General features: G+C 37.7%; 1 protein-coding gene across 4 annotated transcripts in view; it reads right to left on the minus strand.

Moving 5' to 3' along the window:
• Positions 1 to 22,266, minus strand: part of LOC119646167 (transcription factor CP2) — a 54,001-nt gene that overhangs the window by 16,691 nt on the left and 15,044 nt on the right. For 3 of the 4 annotated variants that reach the window (XM_038046544.1, XM_038046543.1, XM_038046545.1), the window contains exons 3-7: positions 22,005 to 22,190; positions 2,702 to 2,774; positions 1,863 to 2,320; positions 1,719 to 1,773; positions 1,489 to 1,633 (exon numbers count right to left, since the gene is read on the minus strand). In XM_038046544.1, the coding sequence (XP_037902472.1) occupies positions 1,489 to 1,633; positions 1,719 to 1,773; positions 1,863 to 2,320; positions 2,702 to 2,774; positions 22,005 to 22,190 (917 nt within the window). Of the gene's footprint in view, positions 1 to 1,488; positions 1,634 to 1,718; positions 1,774 to 1,862; positions 2,321 to 2,701; positions 2,775 to 7,950; positions 8,425 to 22,004; positions 22,191 to 22,266 lie in introns of those variants that run through there. The other variant, XM_038046546.1, reaches the window with a different exon arrangement.

The raw sequence follows: 22,266 nt of genomic DNA on the forward strand, positions 1-22,266 counted from the left end.
CGCACAAAGGCGTTCGTTCCAAAGTTTATCCCGAAAAAAAAAAACGTTTAATGTCAAATTCCAGGTTGCCAGTCATTTATATCTACTATCTCTTTTATAACATTTTCGATAACGCTTTCCTGTCCAGACTTTGTTTTTCAAAAGTTTGAGACCACCGAACAATCAAATTAAACTCAATATATTTAAAGTGTATATAGCCAAGATTTAATTATAATACTAATATCATTATCTGGTTTAAAAGTGACTCCATATACGATAGAATGCAGTCCGGAAGGAATAGAACTTGACTCTAAAAACACTTTATATTTATCAAATTTTTAGCTTCATAAGCAGAATGCCATCACTACATTTGACGGTTGGAACCATAAATCTAGTTCATCCTTCCATTCTCGATGAGTAAGGGCTTATTGCACTCATTTCATCTTATTTTGCGATTTTAACAGAGGTTTTTGGATAGTAACACGGATAAGGAAATTAGTGTCCCGCAATCATATTTTGACTGTAGTCACTTTTTTTCCCTCGTACCAGATAAGGTTCGGTGAGGTTTTGTGGCTTAAATTACTTCACACGAATTGAGTCTGATCGTGAGTTGCGTAGAAAATCCTTGAAAAATTGCAAAAAATCAAACACCCACAAGACTAAATGGTTCAGTGTAGTTCAGTCATACGAAAGGCAACGCTATAGATGATATGACGATAGATAAGTGATTGAATTTTTTTTATGGCTTGACTTAAAAAAAATAGAAGAGATGATCTTTATTTTCAACAGGATAATCTAGAGTATGCCATTTAACACCATTAAATCTACTTTTTGTTAATTTTTGAAAAGTAAAGTTTATGTGTATAAGTCAACAATACCAACAACAAGTATACGGAGCTAAATGAAGCGTATGAGTTAGTTTAGGCAAATGAATTTTTTCTTTGATTCGTTAGAATATTGGTTACTCAGGAAGATGTTTGGAAATAAATTTTTTAGTCCCCAGGTTTATATGTTTTTCCACGAATGATATGATAAAATGAATTTTGTGTGGAATGTTAATGAAGTTTTACAAAAGTTTTGTTTAGACATAATTGGAAATATCACATCAATAAATTAAGTTTTTTTTTGTAATTTCGCTATTTCACTCCAGATTTTTTTTGTAGGTAGACTATCTGGAAAACTTCCATGAAATTTGGCGGGCATTACTATGGTCCAAGATGAAATAGTGAAACTGCATGGTGAAAACTTGGCTTTTACCTACCCTGTCTGTAATATTTGTAACTAAAGAATAATATTACACAATCCAAACTAATTTCGATTTGGGACAATATAATACCAAAGCCCTTGCAATGAGGAACTAACCACTTAGCTAAGGAAATATTTAATAGAAGCACATATCAATTTCTTAAATGGGGTCAATATTGTAACACTTTATTTAATCTGACGCAAGTTAATGGACCTTACTACAAACAAAGGATTAATCGTTATAACTAAATATATTCAACATACCTTCAATATTTTTCCACGATACTGCGACAAATCCCCCAACTTTTTCAATTTGATCTCGTAGCTTTGGCCCTGGTTCAAGTAGGTAAGCGTCTCTTCGTTATTCTTCGTTGCGATAGATGTAGCTGCTGCCAATATGTATTGAAACCTGAGCAAGAGTTTGATGTTATAAGTACACGACCTCACCTCAAGTTTTTAAAAGAAATGAATGCCAGAGGAGCTTTTTAACTTACTTGAAATCTTCGGAATTGCCATCAGGAATGTTTGATTGGCTGGGGCTATTACGAGCTATTATAGCGAATAGAAAGAAGAGACATTAAATTGAAATTAACAACAGTTGGTCAACTACTTATGTAAACAAAAATTTAAATTGTTACCACTGTTTGTTTCACCGCCTCCAGCACCACCACTAATGCTTTTTTGTTGTTGTAAATTTGGGGGCTGAGACGGCTGTTGCTGGGTGTATACACCTGATGGGCTGCGGTTCAACGGTTGAAGCGAAGTGGGTTGCGGTTCGATTATCTGATCTCCGCTTGGCTTACTTTGCGGAATGTTATTCGATTTCAATGCTCCAATTGCATTATTTGCACTTGTTTTATCCTCAATGCTCAACCCGTTTGCCGTCTTGCCATTGGCGGATTGTTCCTTTTTGCCATTGTCGTCATTGAGGAGGTTCTTAGAAGCATTGTTTTGACCGCTCGCGTTGTTGACAGAGTTTGGGGGTTGCTGAGTGTGTTGTTGCGGCAACCGTTTTACCTTTCGCTCATCACTATTGGGTGATGGTATTTCTTGCTTCAATACAGTCAGCTCCGAAGAAAGAGATAGAAATGCGTCACTAGAATTTTAGGGAATAATTATTCAATTGGAATTGTATCAAGTGTGAGTTTTAGCGACTTGGTAATCTATTTAGTAGTAATATGATAATAAATGACAAGAACCAGTTTGTACTGGTCACATGAGAAAGTCATAAGTTGATAGAATGTTGAAAAATATTTTTAATCGTGTAACGTTTACTTTAGAAAAGTTAATAATGGAGCTTTGAAACATATTTTCAAGCAGATCAGTTTCGGAGATTCTAGAAAATACAGCTTTCAACAATGGACTCCAAAGTGTACGCTAATTATTAATGCTACGGATGAGCTTTAAATAAGAACTACACACAGTTAGCAAATAAATGTTTGAAATTTGAACTATGATATAGAATATTATCACGTACTTGTTAAGATATCCATTGTTTCCAAATTCACTATTTAAGTCGAAGTCGATATCATCCGTCCAACTATTCCTTCCTGTAAATAAAATGATGATTTTAAATTAAAGAAAGAATTATTCGTGAAAATTATATAAGTGGAAAAAGTAAATATAGTATAAATATATAAATAACTATATAAGGGGAGATTCCTAAAGATTTTAACTGAGTAGGGGATTGGCGATCCCCATCCACTGCATTAGCAGGTGCCGGTGTAAAGCCTCCTGCGGCGGAGGAGGGACTTCTAGGGGCGGTTGTGAAATTTATGTTTCCATAGTACCGGACAGTTAACAAAAGGTATTGAGGTCTGGAATCTAACTCTTATTTCTTATAATGAATCGTTAAGCGTATGATTGACTATGTTGAACTTATTCACAATAAAAACACTTTCTCCTCGATGGTATAAAATCTGCTAATCCATAATTTTGAAATGAAGAAGCATTTGACCTGCCTCGCGATTTCACTGTGAAACAGTGAATTATTCTTTTAAAAGGACTCTTCACAGCATTTTTCTTTTGCAATTTCTTTAATTGCTAATTCGATGGAATATAGCCTCAAGAACCGTGCCCCAAAGTCTCAAATAAAAAATCACAATATTTTTTTTTAACTTTTTTAAGGGAAATCGCGAAATTTCATACGAGTCACTACTAATAAAAAGAACCAAAAGAGCATATTTTTCAGTCATTTTGCACCACGTTTTTTCGGATATTCTCGGATACAGGTATGAAAGGTTTCGTGTATTTCTTTTGAAAACCATTTGAGTGGACATTTGTCCCATTAGTACCTAGCACATAATATATGTATATATTATGTGAGAATATCCACTTTCGGGTCAAACCTAAGGGGGGTTTGCAGTCAATTACTAAAAATTATAGTAATATATCATCATTAACTTGATTTGAACAGGGAGGGTATTTCGGAGACCAGATTTTTTTCCCGTTTTTCGGTTGGGTTATTTCTGAGAATGGGTCCGTGGAAAAAATGATCAATTTTGATCTCCCGCACTCTCCACCTTTCCAATAAATGTCAATGACCAATTTCGGAAAGTACTAATCGAGACCTTTCATTTGATACCTCACTTGGCTTTATTTGGTGAAAAAAATTTACACTTCGCTTTTGCATGGATGATGTGTTTCAAGTGGAAACTGATTTTTCAACGTTTGGCTGGTTATATACTTTACACGCAAATCCAGGGAACCTTTACCTTTTTAGTTATAGCGAACAAAGGGGTATAAAAGCTGCAGAATGGTAATACTATAGTCGATAATTGAAAGTCTGACTTTGATAGTTTCAATATTCATTGGACATCATGTATCCAATACGGTAAGAATAGTACTTTTAGATAAAGTCGGAAATGGAAATTTAACTAATCAGAAATTTGTTAGGTTTTCTTATTTTTTCCTGTAAGGATCATCCCTGCCCCCTTTCCCTTAAACTTTCGAGTTCAGATTTTGAAAGTGTCTAAAACATGGCTTAATCTTCCGTAAATATTTGCCGTTTTTCTCGTTTCTGGGTGCAAAACAATTTATTAAAAAAATACGATATTTCGAGAGCCAAATATTCCCTTGTTCAGCTTGTTTTTTTTCTTTTCCTTTTATGGAAATCAATTGCTTCCTTTTCCAGTGTTCATTCTCGAACAATTGATTCCCGAAATACCATATTTGTTTGAACAAAATACTTTGTAGTTAAAAAAGGAAGAACCCACTTCAGTTTCATCGCTTAAAATACTGGCTACTAAACCGTTCCAGAACTGGCAAATTCGATAATCAACTCGGTTTTAGAATTTTTCTAGGTGGCAAAGGGGCATCACAAGTTTTGTACGATCAAATATGCCGGCAATAGTGGCAATTTCAAAACCACGTTTTATGACATTATAGGTTGAAGCAGGAAAACTACACTCGAGAGAAAAAGAATTGCACATTTGTGTATGAATCGGCTTAAAACGGTGACTATTGAAGATAACATCCAACTTGCATAAATAAAATCTATAATTGAGCTTGAACAAAACGAAAAACAAATCAAAACTAAACTGTAAGTAATCCTTTATTTTAATCAATCAGTAACGAGTGTTCCCTTTATCGACTCCATTAAATGTTTGTAGGATCGCCTTCTATTCTTCTGTAACGCTTCTTCAATCTCCTGCGCTGGACGAAACCGTCAGTCAATTTTCTGAAGAACTTCCGTCCATGGTGCACAAGAGGGGAAGTAAGTTGCTTCCCAAGTGATCTGTTCCGTTATCAAGTCGATGCGGACTTAGGCCTCGCGCTATCCTCAAACAAAAAATTCAAATTGTTCTTTCGCTGGAATGGCGTTTCCACCTCATATTCTTTTTTTTTCAAATCCATCCCCACTCGATTGGATTAAGATTTGCGCTTCGAATTGCCCATGGCATAACCGGTAAATTCACCTCCTTTGTCTACTTGCGTTCAATAGTGCAGTGTGCGATTTTGCGTTATCATCTACTAAAACAAAGTTTTTAGCGACGAATCCTGAAAAGGGCATAATGTGTGCCTGCAATACTTCTTCGAGATAGTGTTGCGTATTAAGTCCACGTGATTTGCGGCCACTACTTGGCCCTGTGATGAAGACAAGATCCGTTTTCGCGTCTAATGATATGCATGCTGCTAACAAGATTATTGTAATTTTGCTCCCTAAGTGTTTGTGAAGCAAATGATAGGCATCGTCTTGAGATCAAATCAGATCTTCAAACAATCCTAATAAACCAAATAGCAATAGCAATAGTTTAGTTTAGTGGGGGGAGTCGCAGCTCTAAGCCCTCAGACCTTTGTGTGCCTGCTGCTGTAGGCTTATCACTGTTGTCATTGTCTCAATGTAAAATAACAATACGAAAAAACGTCGGGAAACCGGAAGCTGGACGCTTAAGGTATAACATCTGTTTGTTTTTCAGCGTTTATCCCGGTTAGGGGCTCGGTTCGTGCTGAACGGTTGTGCCACTTTACTCGATCATAGGTCGGATCTGGATGGGGTCGAGAGACTCTCAAATCATCATTCAACGTATGAGAGCATTGTTGTTTCGATCGGCTTTTTGGTTGTTTCCCATCGACTTTGAAATTTAATCTTGGTATGTGAGTTCTCATTAGCGCGAATTGCATACCCTTACTATTGAAGATGCCTCTCTGGGACTTTTTCCACGATTGGTGTAACCCCATATTGATCGCAGATGTTCTCATTTGTGAAGAATGTGAATGCAGCGTTTCATGGTGCCACTACGTAGAGGCTCTCCTAAGTCACCTGGTGTTAATTCATTCGAAAAGGTTGTTGTCCCATTTGGCTCCTCTAAGCATCAGTGGTGCTGACAGATGAAATTTCCGCAAATGTCGGAAGTGCAGGTGGAAACGGATGATGAGCAAATTCTTCCGTTGAAATCCGCGTGATTTGTCCGGCTAGTCGATCGGTAAGCAAAGTATCGTTCCTATCATTAAGGCAACAGAAGTGTCCGATATTTTGTGTGCTTTGGTGTCGGCTTTTGACAAGTAGATACGTTCTCCCTTACGTGGTTTAGGTAGATGCCAAGGTAGGGTGGGAATCTCAAAGTTTGCTGCAGCTGAGGCGGTGTATCGATGTAATTTACGGCTATTTTTCCTTCGCGAGTTTGAACTGTTACCGCCGTTACCGTTTTCATCGTTTATTTTTGGATTTATAGAAGCTAATTAACACATGTGATGTTTTAGGAAAGTACATGTAAAGAGATAATTTCCCCTGCTTCGTTAAGATTCTATTCCCTCTTTTCTAAATAATCACTGGTATGTAAACCAGCATCGACCGGCGCGTTTGCACAGTCCCACTTATAGATGCGGGTGAACCTGCACTGGAATTTTGGTCAAATTCAGGAGGTGAACTAAAACTCTATTTTCATGTTTAGCAACAATCAACCTGGAATGGTGGCCTATCTACTCTCAGGAAACCAAAACTCCTTTTCAAAACCCTACAGACTATGTTTATTACAAGACGCTACTCGGAGCGACAAATTTATTCTAAGGAATATTGTTATCCTTTATTGTTCTATGATGAATAATAGGTGTGACCGCAGAAAAAGTCCAACTATCCTAAACAAATTATTATACATTCACCATCCTTACACAGGATCTGTATAGTTCAAATGATTCTCTGAGGCATAAAACTCATATTAAAAATTAAGTGCGCCGATGGAGCTGCTTTCAAAACAAATGAGCGAATAGAAAGAGGGCGGTTGTAGGCTCCTCGACACCGTCCCAGTATTGTCGTGGGGCAAACTTAACTACCAAATCTAGACAAACCTTCTACATTTCTTCTTTTTTAGATAACCATTCGTCCAAATCACTATCTAGTGTAACAAGTCAACACTGTTTTGGTCGGCCTTTGGTTCGTTTCCTATCGTTAGGTCATCTCCCATCGTCTTAGCTAGCGAGTTCTCATCAGCGCGGACCATAATATCGAAGACACCCCTCTCGTAACCTCTCCCGAACCTTTCGCATTGAAGGTACGGGGAAGAGAACAGCTGTAAAATTTTTCGAGTTATATTTTATATTTTCAATTAGTTTAAATGCTTCTAATTGCCTATAGAATATTTTCATTGGTTACAACTGAATAATTCTGCCATGTATGTACATGAAGCTGCTGTTTTTGTGTAAACTTATCAAGTAAACATTGGCGGCCAAGCTAACCTTGTGAAAGATCGAGTTCAATATACATATATTCAATATAAACGAGTATGAAATTCCGTAAATATTTTCAAAATGAATAAGACCTACACAAAATAGACAAGCTCCCAAAACAATGTACTTTTGGACCCATTTTAATACACATACGTTGAGCATTAACCGAATTAATGAAAGATGAACGCCTGTGTTGGCGTAGTGCTGGTGAATTTTTGTGTGGTTTTTTGAAGTGTTGCATCTAGCAAGAGAGTAGCTATAAAAAGCGACTGTAAGGCTGGCAGCGTCCAAAAACATAACCACGTGCTTGGATGAGAGTATCGCTTTAAAAAGAAACTTTGAAAATTGATTAGCTAATCTGCGTGAAACGTAATTTTCTTTAATTGTGTGGGAGGATCAGATAGAAGGTCACCATTTTACTACTCCAGTGAAATTGACCGTTTGAGTTGTCAAATAGTTTCGTGAAAAACAAATTGACTCCACTCGGAAAAATCGAAACGGTAGGAAAACCATTCCTGAAGAAAGTATATCATAAATCACTTAATATTGAACGAAACGTACCAATATTTGAAGCTTGATATTTACACGGCTGTGGCTGGTGTTGACGTCGACAGCTATTCTCTCGTTCATTCTGATTGAACAAATTCACAAAACCATTCATGTCTTTCTACCTTTTCACCAACGTTCCGATCTACTTTTCCTACTTATTCATAAATATTCCAGCATATTTACGTAAGCTTCATTAAAATAATAACATGAGACGTATCACAAAACCTAATACACCACTATCAGACACGTTGCGTTCTTTTGCGTTGTTTTCGATTCATTTGATTGCACATAGTCACAAGTTACGAACATGCCCGTTCAACAACAATTAATGATATCAGGTTTTCTCACAGCGCCGGTACCACAAAATTCACCAATGTCTCGTTTGTTTGTTTACTGCAATTTAATGAGCGTTAGTAGTTACTCTTTTTATTTACAATGCCATATTGTGGCATTGAATGTTGAGGAAGCGTTCTAATTACTGCCTAGTTCCGAGCGTGAGATATTCTGTCATTCGTACTTCTCCAAGCTTCTCACAGAAATTCGCGTTTTTGTTTTCGTACGATATCTCTCGCGCTTTTATTTATAAACGAAAGATAAAATTCATTCTTATCATAGTAATTTAGGGGAGTGAAGGGGTGGATTGGGTACTACAGTCTATTGTGTACGAGTATAGAGTTTGGGTACAGCGATGGTGTAAGCTAGTAATTCACTAAGGGAGAACTGTCGGGAGGCTCTTATTTGGTACATGGCATTCTTGTTTACACAGCTCGCGAGCAGCTATTTCTGATACAAGTCTGACCTTATTAACGACCTGATTTCATAAATTTACTGATAATGGAGTGAGTTTTTACAACAGACACATTACAGTCCGTTTGTGATACAGTTGACATCAAATACGAGTGTGCGAGTGGGTTAGGGATTTTGATATAAAGAATTCATCGTTATTGACTTAAAGATTGAACGAGGCAGGCAATCTACTTTGAAGAACGGAAATCGTTTGGTGAAATGTTTCAAGGACCTTTTGAAAGGAGCAGCTCCCATTCATTTATCGTTAGTTTGCTGCCCCAAGCAAAAGAGCAAAATGAGGGAAAGTAGTCTGAACTTTAATTGTTAAAGTACAGCTACATTGAAAGCAGATGCGATTCATTACGAGTTGATAGGTAGAATAGGTGTACGGCTTCCAGAAATAAAAGTTAATTTCCTAAGTATGAAAATTGTAGTTCCTGATTAAATAGTACCCATCCGTAGCTCATCGTTATTGAATCGAAAAATGTTGATGTGGTTTTACCAGCTACAGTTATTGGAAATTAGTTCAAAGCGAGCTAATACTGTGATGAGGAAGACAATGGAAAACAAAGTGGTTATTCATTTCCCTAGTCTTCCCTAGTCTTGCCTCTCAGCATTGATATAAAGTTAATGGAAATATTTAACTGTGATAATTGATCATAGCTGGCCCAACGGCGGCACGATGTCTTGAAATCGAAAAAAGTTCTAGTTCAACATTCTTCTACGGTTCCGGATCCAAGCTTCATGCCAGGAGTCAGATCAGTTTGAGAACTGGCCAGAAACGCGCCGGATTATAACTACGTTGAAGTCGTCAGAAATGTAATGGTTAGGTAACTAAATTTGAAAAAAAAGTTGTGTAAAAATTATACAATTATACGTGATGCTGAGGTAAATACGAGGGGTACGATCCTCTTCAAGTCCACGCAACTACTGGTCTATGCTGACGATATCGACATCATGGGAAGAACCACCCGAGACGTACAAACTGCCTTCATCCATATCGACCAGGCGGCGCGAGATCTTGGGCTACATATTAATAAAGGCAAGATGAAGTACATGGTGGCAACTTCAGCACCAAAACCAAAAGAACGAAGAACATCGAATCGCACTGGTCAAAAGAAAACAATGAAGATAGGAGGCTACAACTTTGACACCGTTGGAAATTTCTCCTATCTAGGGTCGAAAATCACAACCGATGACAGCTACGACGATGAAATCCGCGCATGGTTGTTGTCAGCCAACAGAGTCTATTTCAGCTTAAAAAAAACTGTTCCGCTCGAAAGGTTTCACCATGGGGCCAAAGTTGTTACTGTACAAGACAATGATCTTGCCAGTTCTCATGGATTCCTCGGAGACCTGGTTTCTTAGCAAGAAAAATTGCGAACTCTTGGCCGCGTTCGAGAGAAGAATCCTCCGAAGAATTTTTGGCCCTCTACATGAGGGTCGACGATTCCGTAGCCTACACTACGACGAAATCTATGAGCGATACCATGACCGTCAGGTTGTGGATAAAATCCGGCTTAATACGTTCCGGTGGGCGGGTCACTTAATTCGTATGGATGAGGATGATCCCACCCGAAAAGTCTATAAGGGCAACGTCTATGGTAGGAAAAGAAGACGAGGCAGACCCTGCCTGAGATGGAGCGATGGCGTAGACCAGGACGCCAGGCAGCTTTTAGGGATATCGAATTGGTGGATCTCGGCGCAAAACCGGGATGTCTGGAGTTCCTTATTAAGGCAGGCCTAGATCGGATACCGGTTGTTGCGCCGTTGATGGTGATGATGAAAAAAATTTGGATGCGTGATGGTACCATTTATATATAACTTACACTGTGTATACGTTAAATATACCCGATATTCAATTCGATGTGCTCCAAACATTTTATTTCTTAGGGGGTAGTAATTTAAAGCGAAAGAGGCAAATTTAACCTACATAACTTTGTTTATAATATTAGGATGAACTTAAGAGGGGTTTGCAGTAAATTTTCAAAATATAGTAGTATACAATAAAACCGCTTTAAGACGATTTCACAGGAACCCAAAAACACTTCCTAAGCGTGTACTTTGTTTTATTTTGTATTATGTTCTAATTTCGTATATGTAGGTATTAAATTATATATTTAAAAATTACGTTAAATACAAAGTATAATTATAATTACGCTATTTAAAGTAATCACTTATTTTGGTTTGACAAAAAGATGTTAATGCATTACCAATTACAAGATTGTCAACATAATTTGATTCAAAGAAGCTACATAGCGTCTGAAACAGCTGATAATGCCTGGGCGTTTGACAAAGTCAGAGTTGATTCATCTTAGTCGGAGTTGATTCATCTTAGTCTTCATCATTATCCCTTAGGTCTTTTTTTGTGTGTTATTCACATTCTCAACAAGATTTTCAGTTGCTTGAATTTCGTAGGGTGCCACGTTGTCATCAATGGAAGAATATCCAGAAAAACTGTGCAATATCATGGGTTCTTCTTCGAAAATAACTTCAACCTCGTTATTTCTAAAACCTGATTTCTTGAAAAAAATTTGAATCGTTTCAGGTTGAACTGCTTTCCAGCCCTCTGCAATGTTTAGAATCGCATCAAGCACAGTCAGGGGTAATTTGCTATCAGGGTCTTCCATTTCTTCAATATAGCGATATATCTTAGTCTTGCGGTTGTAATTTGCTTGTCGCATTTGGGGCAAGTAAACAAGCTTTAGGGTGAGCGAGGCATTTGTCACTGAATATAATTATGCGTCTACATTTAATCTGGCAGTGATCATCTACAGTTTTCAACCAGTCGATGAAACGAATCCCGACCAGGCAAGTTCGAGGTTATGCATCATATGTTACAGGGAGCGATCTTACGTTCCTGAAACGACGTGGATTTCTCGCCTTATCAATCACTAGCAAACGTAACTTTTCTGGCCCATCAAAATTAGAACAGGCCAGGACAGTCAGTCTCTCTTTATTTGCTTTACCACCATGCCAAGTTTCTCCATTGAAAACATGGTATTTATCTGGCATCAATTTAAAAAATAAATCGAATTCATCTGCGTTAAAAATGTCTCACGATTCCTAATTTTATTAGTATTGAAAAAAGTGGAAGATTTGAATTTTTAATAAAAGAATTTAGTGTAAAGTTAAACAAACAAAAAACCATAATGCCCGGAATTTCAAGGAAAAATTAATAGAAAACCAAAAAGAAACTTAACAAATAACGAGGTAGTCGATCATAATAACTAAAGAAGGTAAAAATTTCAATAAGATTTTAGTCTTGGAAAATAAAAGGATGTTAAAATTTTTTAGAGGGATAAAAGGGAGTCCGAGTCCGCCATCCACTTGACGGCGGACCGGACTAATTGGAAAGAAACTTTCTTTTTTAGTTGAGGTTGCTGAGAGTCGTACGTTCACACCCAATTGATGACGGACCGGACCGCTTAGGAAGAAACTTATTTCTTCTGTGGTCCGATCCGTCATCAAGTGGATGCGAATTTAGGACTCTTAGAATCCTCAATAAAAAATTCACTTCGGCCTGGGTTAGGTCTAAACTTATGACGATTTCACTTCAGTATAATTTGCACTCATGTCGTGTTTGCGCTTATATATAAATGGAGCGATTATCACCTGTCGCTACTTTCGACCACGCTGCTCTCAAAGCAGAGGTGAGGCTGCGTCTGATGAGTTGCCTCTGCCTTGAACGAAACCGTCAGTCAACTTTTCTTTCTTTTTTAGAAGAGAGAGAGAACCCAAATGATAGAGCAACCCTTCGAACATTGCCTTTGCCCTGGAAGCAGCGTGATCGAAGCAGTTATTCGGCGTTGTTTGCCTCCTTATATACAATATAATTCATAGCTTACTAGGTTCAGGCTCAAATCGGCCGAAGCTGACTTTTAGGGATATAAGGGAGTCCTTTGTCCGCTGATGGCGAACCAATTGAAAAGAAATTTTCTTTCTCAGTTTCTGTTCCACGGATCCTTATGTTATGGGTGGAAAGGATGTTTTTTAATTAAACTTTTCACAGTCAGAGCGCAATTAGTAGCGCTTCAGGTATGAAAGGTTTTGTTTGAAATAGTTATCGTTCCGATGCTTGTAGTTCTTCTAAATAAAAATAAAACTAGGTAGCTTGCTCCTACTACAATATATTTTAATAGTTAGTAAATACGTATTTCGAAAGCTACTTACTTTCTTCCTCAGTACTTAAGCTACCTCCTTAGCTCTTTTTTTCCTTGGATACTAAATCTAAAACATTGGAAGTGATGCCAACCCAACAAACTGGCGCTTTGGATATAAAGGTTTTGTGTTCATCTTATGTGAGAAACTTTCAATACATTTTTTCATTCGTATATGACTAGTATCCAAGGAAAAAAAGAGCTAAGGAGGTAGCTTAAGTACTGAGGAAGAAAGTAAGTAGCTTTCGAAATACGTATTTACTAACTATTAAAATATATTGTAGTAGGAGCAAGCTACCTAGTTTTATTTTTATTTTGTTTGCTTCTTGTGTGAGTATATTTGAGTGTAGAACTATCGCATTTGTACGTAGCCCGTTGAAAATATGCATTTAGCCTGTCAGATTTAGTACTTCGGGTTGTAAAATTAAAATTAAAGAATCAAACAAATTGAATAATAAATGGTCGAGCAATTTCAATGGCACAAATATTTTTTTTCTACCTGGAAATTAGCCAAGAGACCATTATTATCTCTCAGGCCGCAGACCGGGTTAGCGTAATTTCGATGAATTTGAAAAAAACGCCATTTTCCAAAAGAAAAACGATGGTCGGCTTTGCATTTTCCGCAAAAATACCGTCTCGTCCGAGTACTCGGAACATTGTAGCTCCTGAAGGGCTATATTGAGAAAAGCTCGACGTCGAAAATGGGACGAACAAGCTGAGAGTTCCTAGACCTGGGAAACCGACGCAACGCAGTGGTGATGCAGGTGGGAATTAGGGGGAGACGAGGAGTCTGGATCAGCTTAAATAATAAGCATCCTTCCCTTAAAACGAGGTGGGTCCGCATACCTATGCTCCAAGAGTGGGCACAAATGGTCTCCCTATGCGCCAGAGCAGAGAGATAGGAGATCATAAGTTTTGTTGTTGCAACTAGGTACGCATGAACGCCAAAAAAGTAGTGTGCGTGAGTGTTATATTTTCTAATGACATTTTAGAAATCATTATCAAATATATAAATGAAGGAATAAATATTTCTACATTATAAAACATTTTTTTTGGAGATTTATGATAAATTATTATATTTGGATAACTTTTTTTCATCAGTCCGAAAAACGCATTTTTGGTTCCTTGAAAAAAGTATATATATTTATGGAAACAAATTGAAGAATAAATAATACTATCATAGTATAACTTTTCAGCTACAGCTACCTATAAAGTGTCTGTACCTTTTTTTCATAAAAATGTTAGCTTTTGGAAAAGGAAACATTTGTTCCTATGAATATTTTTGCAATATTGTTTGATTTTCAAGTATAATTTTTTTTAATAAAAAATATTACAAATCTGATAAAACTATCGCATTTTTTGACAAAAATCCCCAATAGATTAAAAGAATAGTTTTGCATTATAAACAAATATACAGTCAATTAAAGTTGAAGGATTAGGTCTGTACTGACAGTTACATTTTGATGGTCCGTACCCTGAGGGTTGAGGAACTGGATGCGTGCATACCCAGAGATTATATAGAAGTTCTCTTCCCTTCCACTGCCTCTCAAATACTCACTAAGTGCTGCCGATATTTGTATTTTATTCTTTATTTTCGAAGCAAGTAGAAATCAGATTGCGTAATGCTAGAAAAATGGTACTCAATAGCTCAGTAAGGGAGATCCTCTGGGTAACTACAGAAACCTGAAGCTAAGCGCTAATCAAACTCCAAACTATTATAGATGGACTAGGATATGGCCGCGAATGGTGAACTTTTGGTATTAGGATTTTCCACTTATTCAATTGGGGACTAATTCCATTGCCACACAGTCCTTAACAGGCAAGCGGAAGTACTTTAAAATTCAGGGGAAAGGATCGTCCAGGGCTTCCGTGGCTACGGGCAAACTTAAGCGGCTCTTATCCTTTGAGGATCCTAACTCATCAACCCAAATGACAGCAAAGGCGACTCAGCCGGCGCGGGAGCAATATGATCAGATTATGAAGAGACCGTATCAGCACAAAACATCAAGCGTTGTTTCGAATTGGTGGGTGTATTCTGTAAAATGTAACAGTTAAACTTGCCGATGAAAGAATGAACGATTGGCTCGGATAGTACTGCTCCTTCCTCTTTCATCCTCAATGATCTGTGGGAGGGGTTCGCCACTAACTCCAAAGAGGATAACTCAGCTGCCATCGCTCAATAAGTACTTTCTCTGGTTTCAAAATTAGGATCTGCTGGTGCTCAGCTTCTGGTTCAACTTGATATCCAGAACAATTTCAATACCACCAAGTCGAGAGACCGGAATCTGGACGCTTCAGGTACGAAAGGTTTTGTGTATTTGTTAGTAGGTAGCACGTAATATATGCGTATATTATGTGAGAATATCTACTTTCGGATGATATTGATATTCATAGTCTTGAATTTGCAAAGAAGCGACAACTTTGACGTATTATAACTTTGTTAGCAATAGTGCGATTTCCACCAAACTTGGTGAGATCATGCTCTATGTTATACCTTATATTGTTGCGAAATTTAGTGCTAGCATGAACTTAAGGGGGGTTTCGAAGCCAAATAATAAAAATTATATTAATATAATATTATTAACTTTACTTGTACAGATATCAGTATCGAAGTTATTTCGGAGCCCAGGCACCATATAGTGGCAGCCTCTTGAGTTTTTTTTAGATTTTCCGGTTGGGTAGTTTCTGAGAATGGCCCTTTAAAGGAATGATCATTGTGTTTACACAAAACCTTAAAAGACGCTTCATTACAAATAATGAGGCGACAAAGGAGATTTAGAAAACTCTGAGCACAAGGACGACTAAACGGTCATCGTGGACATACGAAAAGACTAACCCGTTCGAGACGAGCTCGAAGTTGAAACATATATATATATATTATAGCTATAGATATCTTACGTTTACAGAGTGGAAAGTCCATAGAAAGCGATGAGGAAACGGCAAATCATTTCCTTGAAGCAGCATTCAAAATAAAGCCCTCAAGATAGATATTAGATTTTGGCATGCAAAATTGTAAATTTGAGCAGGTAAAATAGACATTTATGTAACATGTTCTATAGATGTAAACCTGCGGGCCGACGTGACGTGATTCTTGCCATCGTGATAGGGGAAATGGATGCCCTGGGTCTTTTCAAAATATATGTCGCGAATCCTTGATTCATACGTATTCCAATTATCTGGTGTGACATGAAGGTGATATTTATTCCAGTACCCGGGTAAACCATTTGCACAGACGCAAGAGGTTTCCAATCAATCATTCTAACTTCTTTTCTACTACTAGACTAGTAGATCGATTGATAAGGGATATATAAATTCCTAGGTGAACATTCTACTGCAGGCAGTATGGATCCTAGAGAAGTAATAGAGATGGCACTCCACAAGCTTATTTGAAAAATAGATAAATATCCGAAAAATTATCCGTTTATCGGCAGATGAGGAATATTTGCGAAAAAATCACGGGATCGAATCTGCTCCAACAGGTAAGCATGACATAGTCAGGCAGTTGGTATGGAGCTGCTGGCAATTATTGTTGAAAATTGGCCAACCGAAAGAAGCATTCCTGATGTGAGTGCACCCGAACGTCACTGGTAATGAGGAGGTTAGTAATAATCTATGAAAGAACCTGAGACCTCTTATCGCTTAAGGGGGTACACGCAAACTTTAGTAGAGTTTTTAATGGAACACTGCATTTTAGATTACCGCTACGGAAAAATTTAGGGTAGACGTCTCTGCTTTATGTAGCCAATTTGAAGAAAAGGAGGAGACGGCTCTGTATTTTACATATAACTGCCCACCTTCTTCAGCTCTTGGGCTTTGAAAAATGTTCTCAGATTCGAAAAAAAGCTACAAACGCCGCAGGTAGGAAGCTGCTTCAAAGAATAGTACAATGTATCTAATAAAAGGCGTGTATGCTTCCAGCTGCGGCTCCCCAATTTCTGTTTTTACAATTTTAAAAATGGCACTGAATTTGCAACGATTATGAAATGTTGCGAGACGATTCTTGCTGAATCGGATCCAACATTTATGAACCGAGTCATTACTGCAGATGGGTTTATAAGTACGACACGCAACCCAAACGTTAGGCCAGTCAATGGCATGCTACGAATGAGTTGAAGCCAAAAAAGCACGTAGTTTTCAGTTGAAGGAGAATTCGGTGCTCATGGTTTTCATCCATCGAAATGATGTTGTAAATTATGAATTTTTGCTAAAAGATAGTTAACAATTATTGTTAATGCCACTATAATCCGGGAATTTTTTACCAAACACGTAAAGAATATCATTCAACAACTATACAACTATACAACAACTAACGAATGTGATTGTGTGATTTCTTTCCGTTCAGTCGACGCGTTTCAGCAGCGATAGGAGCTAATGGAAAAATTGCAGGGGGCTCTTTGATGGACACACCAAACACCGAGTATAGACAATGTTTCGAGGATTAGTGTGTCCAATAAGCCGATGGGAATTACTTTGAAGGGGACAACATGGGTTTTGATGAATTACCTTGTATTTCAAATTTTCTGAACAACTTCGGGGAAGTTTTTGGTGAAGGTAGTAAATGGGTAAGCATTAACGTAGCTCCGTCACTCGTACGAGTGAATGTGGTTAGCCCTGAGTTCTTTCATGCAGATCACCAGGTTGCTGAATTCTTTATAGTAAGCATTTGATTACTCGTCAAAAATTTGTAAGAACTAGTCCACGTACACCCCCACCACTTGGTTAAGATCGCACCCTGCCTTCAGAGTGCTTAAAATTCTTAAGAAAAATTATAAAGTTGATTATATATGAAAGTATGTACCATAATTTATATTTTGAATTAATTGCAAAATATGGCGAATGTTTGTACTTGCTATGTAAACCACGCAGATGCTGTGATGCTATGACATCCCGGAATCCTGGATATCCCGCGTCACAGTAAGAACGAAGAGGAATAGCGGGAAGGCTCTTTCATAGTGACCACCAACGGCATAGTATTCTAGAAATAGCTCGTCAAGAGTAAAGTCTATGTAAAATGCGGGGAGTTGTTTTCGCTAAACTTAATTGAGACACGTTCTAAAGTCCCATATGAGTCCATAAAGTTTTCAACAAGCTCATTAGATAGTGCTGCCAGAGAAAACAAATATAGCAGGAGCTTATTTCAATCTAATCGCAATAAAATCATATTATCACTTCATCGTGATAATTTTATGATATTTGAGAAAGATTACCAAATTCAATATAGTGGTAATTTACTTGATTCTCTTTTCAATCATAATATGCTGTTATACTTCATCGAAATCTAGTAAACGCAGGCATCGAGTTCCATTATACTATTTCTGCCAGTTTGCGCCAGTTACTAAGTGATACCAGTATAATCCCCAACGAATATTAATCGGTACACATGATTGGTGCGAATGTGTGTAGGTGTGTATGGTAATGGAATGAAAATTGATCTTGTTTATTACACTTAACGCGTCCAATTTTTTTTAATTGAGTTTAAAGGATGACACCCGACATTGCTCATGATGATGACCGTTCTTATTAACTTTTATGTGCAATATACGAGGAGATGTAAACACATGTATCTGTATGATATGGAAATAGGAATTCAGCAGCAATCGCAAGTCAACTCTAATTAAATAAAGGTGGAAAATGCAGTTGATATTTTTTCGCGAGCAGAGATTCCGGTGCTAACGTACGCAAAGTAAATGGAAATGCAAATAATTTTAATAAAATTTCGCGAATAAGGTTAATAGGATTTTTCCACTGAAGGCGTTATTATCAACTGAAGAAATTAGTAATAAACAAAAAGATGAATTTCTTTTAATGTTTGAAATTAGCTCTATGATTAATTAAACTTTTGCAGACGGCTCCATATCGGGGTGAAAAGAAGGAGGGACTAGTTTAAATTACCGTCTCAGGGAACATATATGAAAATTTTGAAGAAGTTAATAAGCCCATAAATCAAATGGGGGGGGGGGGGGGGGGGGTGGATGAGGGAAGATGAGTATTCAAACGCAAAAACTTCAGACAAATCAACTTAACATTATTCTTGCTGAAATGTCGACAGAGACTGGTTGAGGGTCGCGTTCGCACCCGTCAAAAAATCCAACATGATTATCAGCGTAGAAAGTTCTGTAAGCCTGCTGTTGATATCTTGGTTTTCAAGATACAGGACGCAAATTTCAGGTGCAGGTGCAAGTGTTCGTGGACATTAAATGAGGTTTTGACTGTGCGCCCTTCCAAAAACGTTGTAGTGTTACCCGAGAGTATGATGTCGTCCATTTTTTAATAAAATGGATGTATGGTATATCATATTGAGGCATAGATCTGCTGAGTGCTGAAGTAGGTGTTGATTGTTACCTGACAACAGAAACAAAGAAAGGCTGCTCAGGAGGTATGCTATCGCAATTTCAGTGGATTATGTTGATGACTCACTGCTATGTGAACTGCAAAATCTGCCAACACTTGCCCATAGTTATGCTGATAACGCGGCTGTGTTAGCTGTTGATCGAGACCTTGGTGTGTAGAAATCTACAATGTTTTGATTGAAAATTGGTGCCTCAGGCATGGGCTTTCAGCAAATTCAAATAAAACCACGATGGCATTATGTATAAAAAGGGAAAAAAAACTGAGTGGTCTTTGGCTTCCAGAGTCGAGGAGCACAACTTTTCAACTCTTCGCAGAAGTGAAGAATATTTGGGAGTTATTCTAGGTAATTACTTTCTCATGAACAAATATATAAAAATAAAGATGAAACAAGCTCTCACAGCTTATGGGCTGTACAGGTGGACCTTTGTTTTGACTTAGGCCTCATGCAGTAATGTGGATATACGTTGCTCCCATTAGGCAAATGTTAGCTTAAGCAACCGCAATGTGGTGGATTATGGTGAAACGAAAGGAGCTTTGACTGTAAACTAGCCTCACTGCAAAGAACTGGGTAATATCGGTGCCATGAGCATGACATTCGGTGGAGCTTTAAATGCATTTCTCAATTTGCAGCCCTTGGATATACATGCATGTATATTCAGAGCCCTACAATGAGAGCAGTTCATAGACCAATTCGTTTAGGCCTATGGGGAAGCAGTGGACATGGGAGGCATTGGGAGAGATATTGAAAGAATTGTTTCAGTTCTTGTAATGTTTTTGGATCTCGGATCCCTATATATCTGTTTGTTAGAACAGTTATCTTCAAACGTAGACAAAACAAGAGCGAACCGGAAGTATGCGTGCCGGGATATACTGAGGCAGAAGAATGGTGGCCATTCTGACTGGTCATAATTTATTTGCTGAACACAGAATAGGAATTTTACATCTTGTAATGAGGAAGCGGAATAAACGGAACATATCGAATGCGAGTGCCTCGATTGTGGACGCACCAGACATTAGATTTTCGGTGCTGATGTACTCCAGAGTGCTACCCACTGCACAACCACCAACGAAAATACTACGGTACATAAACGAATCTGGGATATTCCGTTACATGGAAGTTCCGAATATAGTGGATCACTATTGTCTAAGTGTTCAGAGGTTACGTTTCTCCCCCACCCCGTACACATACATGCACAAGCTGAGACAAGTTCAGTTGGTTTCGGTTGAGATTTGCGACCCTAAATAGGAGAAATTTTCGATAGATCCAGCGGGAATAATAAAAAATTTTCAAGTGTACTACTGGTATTCATTCTGGGTACTTGGAGAATCAAACCACAGTTCACCTCTACAGGTAGGGCAAAGTAGCACAGCGAAGGAATTCGGGAATGTGACTTGTCTGTCTGACACATGCAACAAAACGGCTACACCGATTTAAACGGACTTTGTTGAGCATATGGGAATTATGAAATCCCACGCGTACAGTGAGTAACATAATTGGAAATTTAAAGGGAGGTTCCCCATTCATGCAAAGGAGGGGTGGAACATTTTTTGCATCGAATATAGTCATGTGGGATATCAAACGAAAGATCTTAGTTACTTTCTGAAATTGGTATTAATGTTGACGTGAATCGTAAAATGCGCCAATGAAGGGTCAGAATGTGCACACTTGAAGCAACACAGTACTCATTTTCGGAGACTATACAACCCAAAAATCTAGAAAAAATCAAAGCAAGGGGCTTATAAAAAATCTAGGCCTCAAAATATGACCCATTTCAATATCTGCTTAAATATTACCAACTTTTTCAAATTGATTGAAAATCCCACATAATACTGCCAAGTTTTGTGGAAATTCGGCTATTAACATCAAAGTTGTAGTAGTTCAAATTTATCAAATTTGCGCGAATAAACTGCATCTTAAGCCATGTAAATAAGATGCTGACGTCATAAATAACGAGAATAATTGACATTCGCCTCAGCCTTTTGTATCTCTTGAAGGTGAACTTCTTCACATTTGCTGATAATGTTGAACTACTAGTGTGAAGCGTATGAGGTTGACTATTGTGCAAATGGCGCTTTAAAAACAGCAATGAATGAATGCAATTGAATTTTTGATTATGTACACACAGGACCCTCATGCACTCATTGTTCCTCGCATAGAGAAACACAAAACTTTGCTGCCCTTGCACCATCACCTGTTTCAATATTCTTACTCTCAGGGCAGGGCTGAACCAGTGTCTGATAAGTTGCTTTAACTTGAAAGAACTAATCAGTTCCTATTTTTAAAAAAAAAAATGGATGTTATGCCGAAAAAATAGGTTCATGTACCGAAAACGTGACCGACAGTTTCCCCCAATTGCTGGGGGTTCCAGGGATCCAGGGCTCTTGCAACCCATAAAAGCTATGCAAGATGATTTTCATGATGTTTTGATATCCTTGGACTATCATGGGAATTGCTGATAGTGAAAGGAAAGGATATGCCTAAAGTTTTCTAAATTAACTTGATATTTATGTTTGTAGTCACGCCTGAACATCGAAGTTAATAAGAAGCGACCAAGCGGTGGTGGTGTGATATCCTAGATGATGATTTGGAAATCTCTCGGGTCTACCCGGACCAAGTCTATAACCGATAAAATTGGCCAACCCGATACCGGACAAAGGCTTCTTGTTAAGTATTTTTTTCTAAACTGTTTTTTGTTGTAAAATAAGATTTGAAACAGTATTTGGGTATCTATATCCTGATTTCTTTTAAATAAATAAAAAATATCTTACCTGCTATTTTTTTCTTTTCCCGTTCTTTATTACCCAAATTAGGAATTTTGGTATTTGTTTGGGATAAAGTATCAACACCTTGATTAATATCCAGTGATTCCCAATCCATTCGTCTTTTTCGATTTGAATTTAAAGAGTAAACCGTTTGGACGTCTATTATAACGGGCCCTTCTGTGTTACTTTCCGCTAAATAGATAACAAAATATTTAGATTAGTTTTCAAACTGGAAAGTAGTGTATAAATTTGTTGTAGAAATTTGTGT

The sequence above is a fragment of the Hermetia illucens genome, chromosome 1 (assembly GCF_905115235.1).
Source record: "Hermetia illucens chromosome 1, iHerIll2.2.curated.20191125, whole genome shotgun sequence".
In the NCBI taxonomy this organism is placed as follows: domain Eukaryota; kingdom Metazoa; phylum Arthropoda; class Insecta; order Diptera; family Stratiomyidae; genus Hermetia; species Hermetia illucens.